This window comes from Garra rufa, chromosome 5 (assembly GCF_049309525.1).
Source record: "Garra rufa chromosome 5, GarRuf1.0, whole genome shotgun sequence".
Taxonomy (NCBI): Eukaryota; Metazoa; Chordata; class Actinopteri; order Cypriniformes; family Cyprinidae; genus Garra; species Garra rufa.
Genome location: NC_133365.1, coordinates 54879736 through 54894126, shown reverse-complemented (window position 1 = coordinate 54894126; position 14391 = coordinate 54879736). Strand labels below are relative to the sequence as shown.

At 39.6% G+C, this 14391-nt stretch overlaps 1 protein-coding gene across 1 annotated transcript; it reads right to left on the bottom strand.

Moving 5' to 3' along the window:
* Positions 1–2563: 2563 nt before the first annotated feature.
* Positions 2564–9930, bottom strand: LOC141334933 (cytosolic phospholipase A2 gamma-like). Its single transcript, XM_073840157.1, has 14 exons — positions 9905–9930; positions 9663–9774; positions 9440–9582; positions 9154–9355; positions 8004–8106; positions 7794–7934; positions 5530–5595; positions 5378–5434; positions 5135–5251; positions 4472–4615; positions 4120–4197; positions 3884–4038; positions 2806–2971; positions 2564–2730 (listed from the first exon to the last, which is right to left on the bottom strand). Exons 1-14 carry the CDS (start codon positions 9928–9930, stop codon positions 2564–2566), a joined length of 1677 nt encoding a protein of 558 aa, XP_073696258.1.
* Between the last annotated feature and the right edge of the window lie 4461 nt (positions 9931–14391).

Below are 14391 nucleotides of genomic sequence, written 5' to 3'. Positions count from 1 at the left end.
TCTGTGGACTGACGAGACAAAAGTTGAACTTTTTGGAAGGTGTGTGTCCATTACATCTTGCGGAAAAGTAACACAGCATTTCAGAAAAAGAACATCATGCCAGCAGTAAAATATGGTGATGGTAGTGTGATGATGGTCTAGGGCTGTTTTGCTGCTTCTTGATCTGGAAGACTTGCTGTGATAAATGGAACCATGAATTCTGCTGTCTATCAAAAAAATCCTGAAGGAACTTGTCTGGCCATCTGTTGGTGACCTCAAGCTGAAGCGAACTTGGGTTCTGCAGCAGGACAATGATCCAAAACACACCAGCAAATCCACCTCTGAATGGCTGAAGAAAAACAAAATAAAGACTTTGGAGTGGCCTAGTCAAAGTCCTGATCTGAATCCTATTGAGATGCTGTGGCATGACTTTAAAAAGGCAGTTCATTCTCGAAAACCCTTCAGTGTGGCTGAATTTCAACAATTCTGCCAAGATGAGTGGGCCAAAATTCCTGCGAAGCGCTGTAACAGACTCACTGCATTTTATCACAAACGCTTGATTGCAGTTGTTGCTGCAAAGGGTGGCCCAACCAGTTATTAAGTTTAGGGGGGAAACACTTTTCACACAGGGCCATGTGGGTTTGGATGTTGTTTTCCCTTCATAATGAAAAATCTTCATTCAAAAACTGCATGTTGTGTTTACTTTTTATCTTTGATTAATATTTAAATTTGTTTGATGATCTGAAACATTAAAGAGTGACAAACATGCAAAAAAAAAAAAAAAAATCAGGAAGGGGGCCAACACTGTTTCACACCACTGTATATTTCTAGATTTTTATTTGCATATTTAATTCATTAAAAAATATGAAATATAATGCTTAACCTAAGTCTAGGATGCCTAACCTCAAGGTTATGGGTTGGAAAAGAAGATTCTCTCCTGTTGACTAAAAAGTCTTCCTCCTTATGCAGAGAGTGTTTGATTCTCACATCAATACTGCACCAAAGACACAGACAGACTAACCATTGCTGAACATCACATACTGCTATTTAACATTTCTGGACTCACACACAGATACAAGGAAACATTTTCTTTCACTTTATCATGTAAATTCCCCAAGAGGTCAGAGTTGTGTTGGGTGTACTTTTGTTTTTGATATAGCCAACATGGTGTACTTAATCAGTGCATATTATGAATATTTAGAATTAAATTATTCTATTGGTGTATTTGCATTTGTGTGTGAAATCCATCATAAAATATGATATTTTTAAAACAAAGCAAGGAGTGAAATATTTTGAATATGATTTTTCAGTATTTACACAAAATTGGTCTCTCAGTTCTGGCTTAATTGCCAGCACAACCAACGATGTTGACCCTATAAAGTTTTTATCCACAAAGTTTAAGTTTTTTTCATTCAGATTTCTCAAAAATGGCAGTGTTTATCAGTTCAGCAATTTAGTGGCGCCTATTCAAACCTAAAACAAAATTCAGGTGCAGTGTCATGTAGTTAGCATGATTCAAAAAGACCTGATTTTAAGTCTTTAAACCTGCGGAGTGAGGGGATAGCTGCTTTAATGTACTCAAAGAGAATTCATGACATAAACATACTAATAGACGTTTTGTGTTAATAGAAAATGAAGTTTGTTGGTATAAACCAAGTGAATAAATTAAGAGCTGGGTACCGGATTGGCCAAGTGTGGCATTGATAAAGACGGTTTGAACATGATCTGTCTGAACATGCAATCACATAAAGAGCTTTTCTCTTGAAGTTTGTGTGAGGAATAAAATGAACAATTGTTTCTGTGAGGGGAAAAAAACAAATTCTACGAATGTTGAACTCTTGTGTCAATGTACATCAATCATCAGGGGCCGGATTCACAAAAATAATTTAAGAAATTTCTTAATACATTATAACAGAAGCAGAGTAATACGATATTCCTAAATATAAAGGCAGGGCTATTCGTTGCTAGAAGTTGTTAAATGACTCTGTGATGACATTGCATGTAATTACACAATGACATAAATCTGCATTATTACCATATGATCATAACATACACACACCTTGGCAATATGACTTGAAATTTGTACATGTATTTTCTTAATAAACACATTATGAAGCTGGGAAGGAACCAGTGTTGGGGAAAGTTACTTTTAAAAGTAATGCATTACAATATTAAGTTACTCCCTAAAAAAGTAACTAATTATGTTACTTTGTTACTTTTTATGGAAAGGAATGCGTTACGTTACTTTTAAATCTGGGCAGGGCTTGCTTGATTGTTTTTAATATAAAAAGTTATTTTTGGCAAATGTAAAAGCCTTTTTACACCAAAACCTGATACTTCTAAAAATCCACACAAATCACAAAAGTAATAGTAATAATATACACTACCGTTCAAAAGTTTGGGGTCAGTACATTTTTTTTTTTAAGAAATTAATACTTTTATTCGCCAAGGATGTATTAAGTTAATAATTAAATTTTTTATTAAAAGTTAATAATAAATAATTTATTGTCATAAAATATTTATATTTTGAATAAACACTGTACTTTTAGTCAGTCTTTAGACTGTTTACAGTTTCATTTATTTATTAGCGTCTGGATCTTTTCTTCTCAATGACTGCCTGAATCTGCTCCTTCAGTTTCTCTTTGTTGTTTGAGATGTTTTCCCCAGCGACTTTCATAAGATCAGTGATCATCTCAGCGCTGTACGAACTTTGGCAGGTGCTATATTTGTTCCTCCAGGTCTGAACTTCATCTGAAAAAAACATAATGTGTCAGAATTTCTTTTAGTGATATTTTTATGCAGGAAAGCCATAAGATCTTAACTTGCCTTGACAGTTGCACACATTAAACAGAGGGATGTGAATCACAGTTGGAGCGTTTCGGCCTTTGAACACATAGAAGTCCTTCCGTTTCGTCACGTCTTGATTGGGAAGGTTGACTTCAGGAAAAGGGATGTTTTGCTTCTTGCACATATGAGCTGTTTCCTTCACGGTCTATAATGGAAAAGATTCATTACAGTTGAAATTTAAAGGCACCGTTCACTAAAAATGTAAATGTGCTGTTAATTTACACACCCTCAGGTCATCTAAGATGTGGGTGGGTTTTATTTTTCCTCAAATCAGTAGTAAAGATGATCTTCAGTTGAAAACATGCTGCTTGGGGATTCATAAAATGCAAATGAGTGACTGCCTGTCTTTGAAAATAAAAACAGTATATAAAGGAATGCAAAAATAATGGGCAGAGATTACGTACAAATTTTAATCCATTACTGATTCCAAATTACATGACAAAAAATGTAGTTTGTAATGTAATCCATTACACTTTTTTTCTTAGAATTGTGTGATACAAACTCGCAATTCTGACTTTTTTCCTCTGAATTGTGAGATGTGAATTCGTAATTGCAGATATAAACTTCCAATAGCGAGTTATAAAATCAATTGCAAGATATAAAGTCACAATTCTGACTTTTTTCTCAGAATTGCATGATATGAACTCACTATTGCGAGTTTAATTCTTGCAATTCTGACTTTATAACTCACAATTGGAAGTTTATATCTCATTATTCGTACTTTATAACATACAAACGCGAGTTCTCATCTCACATTTCAGAGAAAAAAAAGTCAGAATTGCGAGCTTGCATCATGCAATTCTGAGAAAAAAGTCAAAATTGTAAAATATTTTTTTTATTTATTCAGTGGTGAAAACTAGCTTCCATATGAGGGTGAGTAAATTAACATCAAATTCAAATCTTATTCAATAAAATTTTCTTCAGTTTTAGTTTTAGCTTTTAATATGATAGATAAACAGCATTTAAGGTTAGTGAAATCTTACTATTAATGTCATGAGAAAAAAATAAAACACAAGAGTATATATATAGAGAGATTTACAGTGAATGCGTATAATACCACAAAAGAATCGCCTTCACTGAAATCCAAGGAAATGATAAGATCAATGTTTCTTTCTTTCCTCAGCACTGAGAAGTAGGGTGAGTTCAGCAACAGTCCAGCATCTATATAGTCTCTCGTCTCACTTTCCAGAAGAGCGGCAGGCATGGTTTTATCTGACGTATTGGAGTGAGAGATTACAGCGTGAAATGAGATTACTAACCTACAATGCAGTTAACAAATGGGTCTGTTCTTACCTGTCATGTTGTGGAGAAAGTCATATTTCCTGCCCCAGATCCACAGAGCCGCACATCTGCAAATGCTCAAGCAAACATCTGTAATGCAAATGTTTTTTGACTTAAAGTTTATTTTGGCAAATGCTTTTTATGTTTAATTTTCAGTTCTTATATTTATGCATTAAGAACCAGCCCTGCTACAGCACACCTGTAATTATCATGTGTTCCTAAAGATCTTAACTAGTTCAGGTTGGATCAGGATTAAAGCAGGACTTCGCAGGAAGGATAAACCATTTTTGATTCTGATTGGAAGCTTTTGACTAGAAAAACTAAAGTGAAATACAGAGATTTAGAAACAATTAGTTCAACTCACCGAATGGCCAGACACTAAACCAACTATTCAAATAGTTGCATACATCGATGGTGTACTTTTTCATGTACAGTTTTGCAGCTTCTTTATCAGCTAAGTCCAGTTTTTGCACTTGAAAATCAAGCTGATGTTTGTCTCCGGTGAGCTCTGCAAAAGAGGGGAACAAAGCTCCAAAATATTTATATTTGTGACCCCGGACCACAAAACCAGTCATAAGGGTCGTATTTTTTAATTCATCATTTGAAAGATCTATAAATTGATGTATGGTTTGTTATGATAGTATAATATTTGGCCGAGATATAACTGGAATCTGAGGGTGCAAAAAAATCTAAATACTGAGAAAATTGCTTTTAAAGTTGTTGAAATTAAGTTCTTAGCAATGCATATTACTAATCAACAATTGAGTTTTAATATATTTACAGTAGGACATTTACAAAATATCTTAATGGAACATGATCTTTACTTAATATTCTAATGATTTTGGGCATAAAATAAAAATCAATCATTTTAATCTATGCAGTGCATTTTTGGCTATTGCTACAAATATACCTGTGCAACTTAAAACTGGTTTTGTGATGCATGGTCGCATTTATATAACTTTTTATAAAATTATACAGTAACTAGTCTCCGCTATATGAATTCTAGAACATTTCAGGAAAGGTTTACCGTTCAGATTTGTTCTGATGGATTGATCAAGAGCAAAAGGATCAACACCATTCAAAACGGAGAGATTCATGTCTGTGAGATACATAAGCACCTGGAAACACTTTTCTGCTTTGGAATCTTTGGAAGAAAACACACATCAAACAAAACATACTTTAAAATGTCTTCAGTACAATCGCTTTTCCTCATCAGATTTAATTTGTTCACAACAGATCACTTGCTTAAATACAAAAGATCATGCTTTACCTTTCTCAATTTCCTCAAACATCCCAGTGTTCGTTTTGAGTGACAGATTAAAGAAATCTAAGGGGGAAAATCAAATGGAATCAGAGTTCATATGATGAACTGAAACATGACCATCAACTTTAGGCAAAACTGAATCTGCAGAACAACTGCACCTCTTATTTGTTTCCAGATGAATATTTCATTCTCCTCTCCATCAGCAAAAGAGCTGCCACACAGAGCTGTAGAGAACACATCAACAAACAGAGCTTAAAATAAATGGAAAAGAATCATTTTTAATGAAATAAGTAACAGAACAGTTCAATGTAATGTCCCACATTATAACATATTATGAATTGAGACAGATGCATTGAACATGACATTCTTTTCATTCATGTTTATATCATAATAAGAGTCAGTCTTAATGCATAAAATTGTGTTATTCCAGCACTTAAAGGATTAGTTCACTTCCAGAACAAAAAATAACAGACAATTTACTCACCCCCTTGTAATCCAATATGTTCTTTCTTTCTTTGATCGTAAAAAAAAAATGTTTTTTGAGGAAAACATTTCAGGGCTTCTCTCCATGTAGTGGACTTCTATGGTGCCCACGATTTTGAACTTCCAAAATGCAGTTTAAATGCAGCTTCAAAGCACTGCAAAAAAATGCTTTTCTTACTTAGATTTTTTCTCTTGTTTCCAGCCAAAATATCTAAACATTCTTGAAACAGGAAGGATTTTCTAGCCAAGTAAAAAATATTGTCTTGTTTTTAGTAAAAACAAGTCAAAATTAAGTGAGTTTTTGCTTAAAACAAGTAAAATAATCTGCCAATGGGGTAAGAAAAATAGTTGTCTGCTTGAAATAAGTTTTTTTTTTCTTACCCCATTGGCAGATTATTTTGCTTGTTTTTAGCAAAAACTCACTTAATTTTGACTTGTTTTTACTAAAAACAAGACAATAATTTTTACTTGTCTAGAAAATCCTTCCTGTTTCAAGAATATTTTGATATTTTGGCTGGAAACAAGACAAAAAATCTAAGTAAGAAAAGCATTTTTTGCAGTAAGGACTCTAAACGATCCCAGCCGACGAAGAAGGCTCTTATCTAGCATTTTCTTAGATAAATTAATATTTATACAAATAATTTTTAACCACAAATGCTTATCTTGTCTAGCTCTGTGATGCACATGCGTATTCTGTGCACTCCAGTTCAAGACAGTTAGGGTATGTCTAAAAACATCAAGTTTTCTCCTTCAACTTTACAATCGCCCTACATTGCTGTTTTACCTTTTTTGTAGAGGGCATTTGATCTTCTTTGCATGTTCACTTTGTAAACACTGGTCGGTACTTCTACAGCGATGTAGATCTATCTTGAACCGGAACACAGAGTTCATGCAGAGCTAGACAAGATGAGCATTTGTGGTTAAAAAGTGTATAAGTATTAATTTATTTCCCTATATAAGACCCTTCTTCCTCGGCTGGGATCTTTTAGGGTCTTTTGAAGCTGCATTTAAACTGCATTTTGGAAGTTCAAATCGTGGGCCCCATAGAAGTCCACTATATGGAGAGAAATCCTGAAATGTTTTCCTCAAATAACATAATTTCTTTACGACTGAAGAAAGAAGACATAAACATCTTTAATGACAAGGAAGTGAGTAAATTATCAGTAGTTTTTAGTTCTGGATGTGAACGAATCTATATTCAGCAGCAATGATAATTTTTTAGGGGCTGTTTACATAACACCGTTTCAAACTAAAAACTTTTTATGCAATTTTTACTACATTTTCATGATGTGAAAGTAGTGATAAACAAATAAATAATAATAATTTCAGTGGTTCACCAGTGGGGGGTGGTGATCTCTCTAAACCCATGAATTATGAAGATTTATTAAGATCAACCCAGAGGTGAACCAATGGACCAGTGTCTTACCTGATCAGTTTTATGAAATTGTAGACATTTTAACGAGACATTAAAATGAACAATAGTAGTTAATAGTCTCTTATTGGCGTTTTTAGCTGAGCCATCCATTGAAACAAACAAAACAAACCTTGAAAACTGATAAAAGAACACACTAGACACAAGAAGACACTTAATATTTAATGGTAATAGATGATTAGTTAATCGGATCTGATAGATTATGCTTTTGCAATGGGTTTATAAAAGCTGGTTTTATGCATGTTTTTGTTGCATTTACACCATTTCGACCAATGCTTCGAAACAGTGAATCATTTTGCAATTTTGGTTCAATTCATTCAAAGCTTTCAAAAGCTTTGTTTCTCCCATCACTACCTGAAAGCACACCGAAAAACATGGTAAAACTTTTGAAAATAATATACTGTTATCATCTCTGCGAAAACCACAAAGATACAAATTTTAAAAATGGTTAGTAGGTCAGCAGATAATAGTGTACAGTTTATATTTCATATATTAGTAGTTTGTTACCTTGCAGGTACAGCATGTCCATTTCAGGCTGGTTCTTGATCTTACGGCCTTTGTCAAACTGGCTGCCAAAGCTGGACGTTTTCACAAACGCACCAGTGAGGGAATAACCTGATTCATAAGGACTGATCTCAAACCAGGGGTCTGTAGACAGAAAACACCATCATATAACAGCACAAGTACAGTAACTTTCTCACTCACACAAATACAGACCTCCATCTCTGCACTGTTTGCACTGAACATCAATCACTGTGTAGATGAGAAGCGGGTCTTTATCGTGCTGGTCCTGCTGGTCTGTGAGTGTGTGTTCGTCAATCTGAAGAGAAAAAAATTCAGTATTTTTGTGTATTTGAGCATTTTCCAACAATGACTGTATGATTTTGAGATCTTTTCACACTGAGGACAACTGAGGGACTCGTATGCAACTATTACAGAAGGTTCAAACGCTCACTGATGCTCCAGAAGGAAAAACCATGCATTAAAAGCTGGGGGGTGAAAACTTTTGAAGAGAATGGAGATGTGTACCTTTTTCTTATTTTGCCTAAATATTTTTTTTCAGTTAGTACTGCCCTTCAGAGGCAACAGAAGATAGTTACATGTTTCCCAGAAGACAAAATACGTTAAATTTACCCTGATTTTCAAATTCAAGAAGTTTTCACCCCCTGCTCTTAATGCATGTTTTTTCCTTCTGGAGCATCAGTGAGTGTTTGAACCTTCTGTAATAGTTGCATATGAGTCCCTCAGTTGTCCTCAGTGTGAAAAGATGGATCTCAAAATCATACAGTCGTTGTTGAAAGGGTTCAAATACACAAAAATACCGGAAAACCAAATAATTTCTGAAACCTATAAGGTAAAATAATGATTTTTTTTTTGTAGCATTAAGTTATTATAAGGAGCCTAGGGGATGATTTTCCAAACATAAACAAGCACAGCGGGGACTGGATGTCAATATAACGTCATTAAAACCCTGGACCCCAGACATAAAAAATTTTAGGTATATGAAAGTCAGGTTGACGTCAAAACCAAACGTTTGCTGAAATCAAGCTCCAGTGTTGGATAAATGTAAAACAGTGGTTGGAAATGAACATTTGGTTGATGTCATAACCCAAAGTTGGCCTGATGTCAATGTCTGATATCAGGGAAATGTTTTTGTGTTCAAGTCAAACCCCAATGTTGGCTTGACATCTAGGTCCAATGTTAGGCAGATGTAAAATTTTGGTTAAAAATGAAAATGTGGTTATTTTGTTTGTTTGACATCAAGGTCCAACATTGAACAGACTGAAAATGTACTAATAGCTTAAGTAACTTTTAGCTCAAGTCCTTTGGAGATCATAAATCATTCAAGTCATCACTGTTTACAGACCTCTTTCACATATTCTGTGATGGCCATCGCTGCCCAGACGTCAGTCAAACTGAAGATGTCTTTCTCATAGTAATATTTCTTCAGTTTGTTCAATGCATCTGTCAAGCTGACTCGTGGACCACTGAGTCTCTTGATGATTTTGTCTTTCACAGTCTCTAGTTTGGTGGACCAGTCTGGTTCTTGGTCTAAGGAGGCCATGCACCTTCAGAGAAGAACATACTGCTGTCATTTTTGACATTCAACCCAATTCAATCTTTCTGTGTTTGTTGTTTCTCAGGGTTTGTACCAGGTGGATCCAGAGACTCCGCTCAGATAAAGGATGCAGTCCAGAAGACCTGCTTTTTTGAGCTGAACCAGGGTTTCCAGCAAACCCACCATGGCTCTTTGTCCTCCTCCCGAAGACAGTAATGCAATGTTCGGCACCTCATTCTGAAAAGCACACAGTTTCATTTGGTTAATCAACTGCAAAACCATTTGTATGAAGAAGGAATAGTCAGGCAGTGTTTGACCTGATTGCAGTGTATCTTGAGTTTCTGCAGGCTTTGAAAAACAGCTTCTCTCCTTTTGGCTACAAACTCCTGCTCCTTCTTATTCAGAGAGTGTTGGATTCTTACCTCATCTCTGCAGCAGAAACAGACAGACAGCTGAATTTAGCCTCACATTCTGAATGATTTTCGATTTAAATTTGTTTTATATTTATTTTTAGAACTGTGCAAGTAATGCAGAACATTAATCTGAGCATAGTACATACTCTTCCAGAGATTTGGATTCTTCCATCTTTAAAACAATAGATATAAAATTAATATTATAGGAAAAGCTATTGAAAAGCATTAAAAAAGTTTAATCAAAGCTTTAAAACATATACTTACTATTCTTGACTGGTCTTGTAACAACAGCTGTTTGCTATGGGATCAGGCTGAAAATGCTTTCTGTAGGACTCTGAAAAGTCTAGATATCATCATGTTAGATCAAGCTTCCACACTAGATAACTAAGATCCAGCACCGGACGCCAGATCCTGTCAGAAAATATCCGTTTTGTCTGCTAACAGAACAACTGGTCAGCAAAGTAGTCTGTTAACAGCAAGACATGTCTGATTCACAAAATATCCAAAACAAGTCTTCTATTGGCAAAGTAGTTGACTGAGGAAAAAGCCAGTATTGAGAGTTTACTGAATAGTCTTAGTTGCGTATGTCTCAGTGCTCAGACTTCGTCTGACCTTCATCTCAAATTCAACAAGCAGCGTTATCCCAGACTGATTCGAGACAACCTTGAGATTCTATAAACATTCCAATGAATCTCTAATTCATGAAAACAACCACACAGACTAAACAACAATGGAAAAATAATATTAAAACAGCATCTATAATGTAATATAACTGACTAATCAATTAATGAATCAATGCAATAATACATAAATGACTATAATAATTAGTATCAGAAATCATATGATAAAGGCGAGACACTGCAAGCAAAAACACAGTTTTTTTGTGGACAGATTTTGGGCTTTTTGGTGTTTCATAAAGTGTTTTTTAGACTAGTGGAAAGAAAACATCTAAAAGACACTGTACACTGAGCCATAAATCTCCACTTCAGTAGCACTTACACACACCATACTTTACCTTTTTATACCTGTCTATATCTTGACGTTTTTACAGAGGGATTTGTTCATGTATAATTAGCACGATTTTATACAACATTTTATTCCCCCAAAAAACTATTTAATAATTTTAATTAACTTAAAAAAAAAAAAAAAAAAAAAAAAATCTCCGTTCTAAGTGTTTTTTTTTTTTTTTTTTCTGAATTATGGAGTGATGAAATGAGATACCCAAAATTCCTTCTGGTAAAACATTTGACTCTAATATGTAAAAAATATATTTTTTTAAAGAATTTTTGTACTAGAAATGTATGCAAATTAGCACATATTTCATTAAACAATGCCTCATATCCATATTAAAACCTAACATTTTAGAAAACTTGTAACACAAAAACTGTTTGCAATTAACAATGTAATCCATCACCTGGGTAAGTAAGGTCATAACTGTTAGTTCATTTTTTTACCCTATTCACCTGCAGTGTCTCTCGCCTTAAATGTAATAATACAATGATTAAATTATTATAAATGAATGAACGAATAAATGAAGAATAAATGAATGCAATGCAATTTTTTTGTAATTAGTGTAGCATTCCTCTCTAGATTAGGTTTGGACAGCAACAGAGGTGAAAGGGTGGTGGTCTGCAGTGAAATAAAAGGTTGACTTCATTTTTTAAACTGCATCTATTTTTATGTCTCAGAGTTTAACTTAACAGATTGCAACCTTTTTGTTTTTGTGCCTTGCATCTTTTAACTTTTAACTTAGTCACATTTAACAGCCTGCTGTGACTGAATGATGAGAGGAAGCAGCACTTATGCTCAGAGTTATTTGTTTGTATGTTCAAATGTTTTATTGATTACACTTTACTAAGAGGTGGGTGCCATTTTCTTCTGATCTTGTTTTCTAAGCTAGTTGGAGAGGTAGTTTATTTTGTTTTTCTTTTTATAGTATAGTTAGTTCCCCCTCAGTCGAGTCACTCCGACGTTACATGGGAACTCGCTTTGAGAGACCGATCATCTCTGAGCCTTATATAAAAAAGGCCAATTACAAATTGGCGAGTGGACGTGCGCGCCGGCCACGCCCCCGTACATACGGGTATATAAGATGGCCGCGCGCATCACTCATCAGATCTTTGCTTTCAGAGCCTCTCGTATGAGCCGCTGTTTGCTTCGAATCAAGAAATCTTCACAGAAGCCTTCAACATCCAGAGTTCTTCCCCGCTGGTGCCTAAAAGAGCAATTTCATTTTGCACCAGCGATCCTCCCGCGGGCTGTCGTTTTCACGGCAACAAGCCGCCTGCATTCCAGCGAGCAAGCCCCGTCGAGTGCACAGCCGCCCCGCGGCTTCTCCCTGGGCAGACCGGGAGCTAAAAGAGTCAATTTCTCACGGCCGATTCAGACGTTCTTTTCAGAATGCCTTTTCGGCCGTGCGCTTCAGGGTGCGGTAGTTTCCTCTCCTCTGCGGACGGACATGATCTCTGCCTCACGTGTTTGGGTCCCGAGCACGCTGAAGCGGCGATCATGGATGGTTCATGCCCGCACTGCGAGTGCATGACCATGGCCACGCTGAGGTCCCGCCGCTCGTTCGCGAGCCGGCTCCCCTCGCCCTCTTCCCGCGGTCTGTCGCTAAGCCGTCAATGCTTTTCGGCCACCGCGGCGCGGGGCGGGGGGGACCTAAAAGTCACCGTGAAGAATGCACCGCCGGCTAAGAAAGCCCTGCGGTCTTCTCTCACACAGCGTGACCCCGTCGAGCTTCCGCAGCAGTATGCTTCCCCGCCCAGCGGGCTGAGCGTCTCCTTCGGTGCTCCTGCAGAGGATGAGATGTCCATCGCAGCATCAGAGGGAGAGTCGGCGGGCGAGGCGGACGCCTCGGCGGAGCGGCCCCCTCCTGAGGTGGTCGCTCCGTCTGACGCTGATGCCGAGCTCGCGGCTATGCTCCTCCGGGCCGCCAGGGGGATCGGTCTCGAGGTGCCTCCAGCACCTCCGGCCGATTCCTCTAGGCTTGATGATTGGTTTTTAGGGAGGGCACCCGCGGCTCCGCCGCGGTCCCCCCCAGTTCCATTTTTCCCGGAGGTGCACGAGGAGCTGTCTAGATCGTGGCGGGCCCCTTATTCATCTCGGTCCCGCCCCAGCTCCTCTCCCCTCGCCACCCTCGATGGCGGAGCGGCCAGGGGGTATGCGGCCATCCCCCAGGTTGAGCGCGCTGTGGCGGTGCACTTGTGCCCGCGTGGCGCTGCCTCCTGGCGGGATCGCCCGCACCTCCCTTCCCGGGCTTGTGAGCGCACGTCCGCCCTGGCGAGCCGCGTTTACAGCTCCGCTGGACAGGCCGCTACCGCCTTGCACGCCATGGCCATTCTTCAGGTCTATCAGGCCCAGGTGTTAAAACAACTGCACGAGGGTGGTCCTGACCAGGGAGTTTTGGAAGAACTCCGCGCCGCCACCGACTTCGCCCTTCGGGCCACGAAGGTCACGGCGCGTTCCCTTGGTCGGGTGATGTCCACGGCTGTGGTCCAGGAGCGACACCTGTGGCTTACTCTGGCTCAGATGGCAGACGTCGACAAGGCTCGCTTTCTTGACGCTCCCATCTCCCAGAGTGGCCTCTTCGGCGACGCTGTCGAGGACTTTGCCCAGCAGTTCTCGGCAGTCCAGAAGCAGACGGAGGCCATCAAACACATCCTGCCCCGCCGCGAGCCTACCATCCCGCCGCCGGTGGCCCAACCTCCGCCTGCTCGTCGCCGAGGGCGCCCCCCCGCGGCCTCCAAGGAGAAGGAGAAACCCCAACCAGCTCCGTCCCCCGCCGAACAACACGAGGCCAGGTTGCGACGTCGAGCTGGCCGCGGGAGAGGTGCGCCGCCCGCCTCTCAGGGACCGTCTACACGCAAGAGGTCTGCGAAACGTCCCTGACGCGGGCAACCCGGAGGTGGAGAAGATGGCTCTTCAGGCGACGACAACATCTACGTCGCCGCTCCCGGTGGAGGGCCGGGAGTTGCTGTGCACCCTGACGCTGTACCCAAATTTTCACAAAAAGAGCTAATTTTCTCACCTCCGGGGTTTCAGCCCCGCCTTCCCGTTTCGAGCGGCACACGGTTGCCCTCTCGAGGCCGGATCCGGAGCTGTTTATCGCCAGCGCTGGAACCAGGGAAGAAGGTAAGCACTGCCTCGTGCAGTCTGACTCCCCCCCAGGACGTTCTTCCTTCTGGGCGCAGTCCCCTTCCCGTTCCTCCCTTAGGCTGCCCCACCCTGGGCACGACGGTCAACGTTCCCTTGATCCCCCTGGCAGAGCGGTTGGGGACCTGGCGTCAGCTTCCCAACCCCTCGCGGTGGTTGATTCGGACGGTACGTCTCGGCTATGCGATCCAGTTCGCCAGGCGCCCGCCCAAGTACAGAGGCATCCTTTATACTTCTGTCCATTCGGACACGCATGCCGCTGTCCTGCGCGCGGAGGTCGCAGCCCTACTGGCGAAGGGCGCGATCGAGCCTGTCCCTCCAGCCGAGATGAGGTCAGGGTTTTACAGTCCCTACTTCATCGTGCCCAAAAAGAGTGGTGGGTTAAGACCCATCCTGGATCTCAGAGTCCTGAATCGGTCCCTTCTCAGGCTGCCGTTCAAGATGCTGACGACGAGACGCATGCTAACCTGCATCCGTC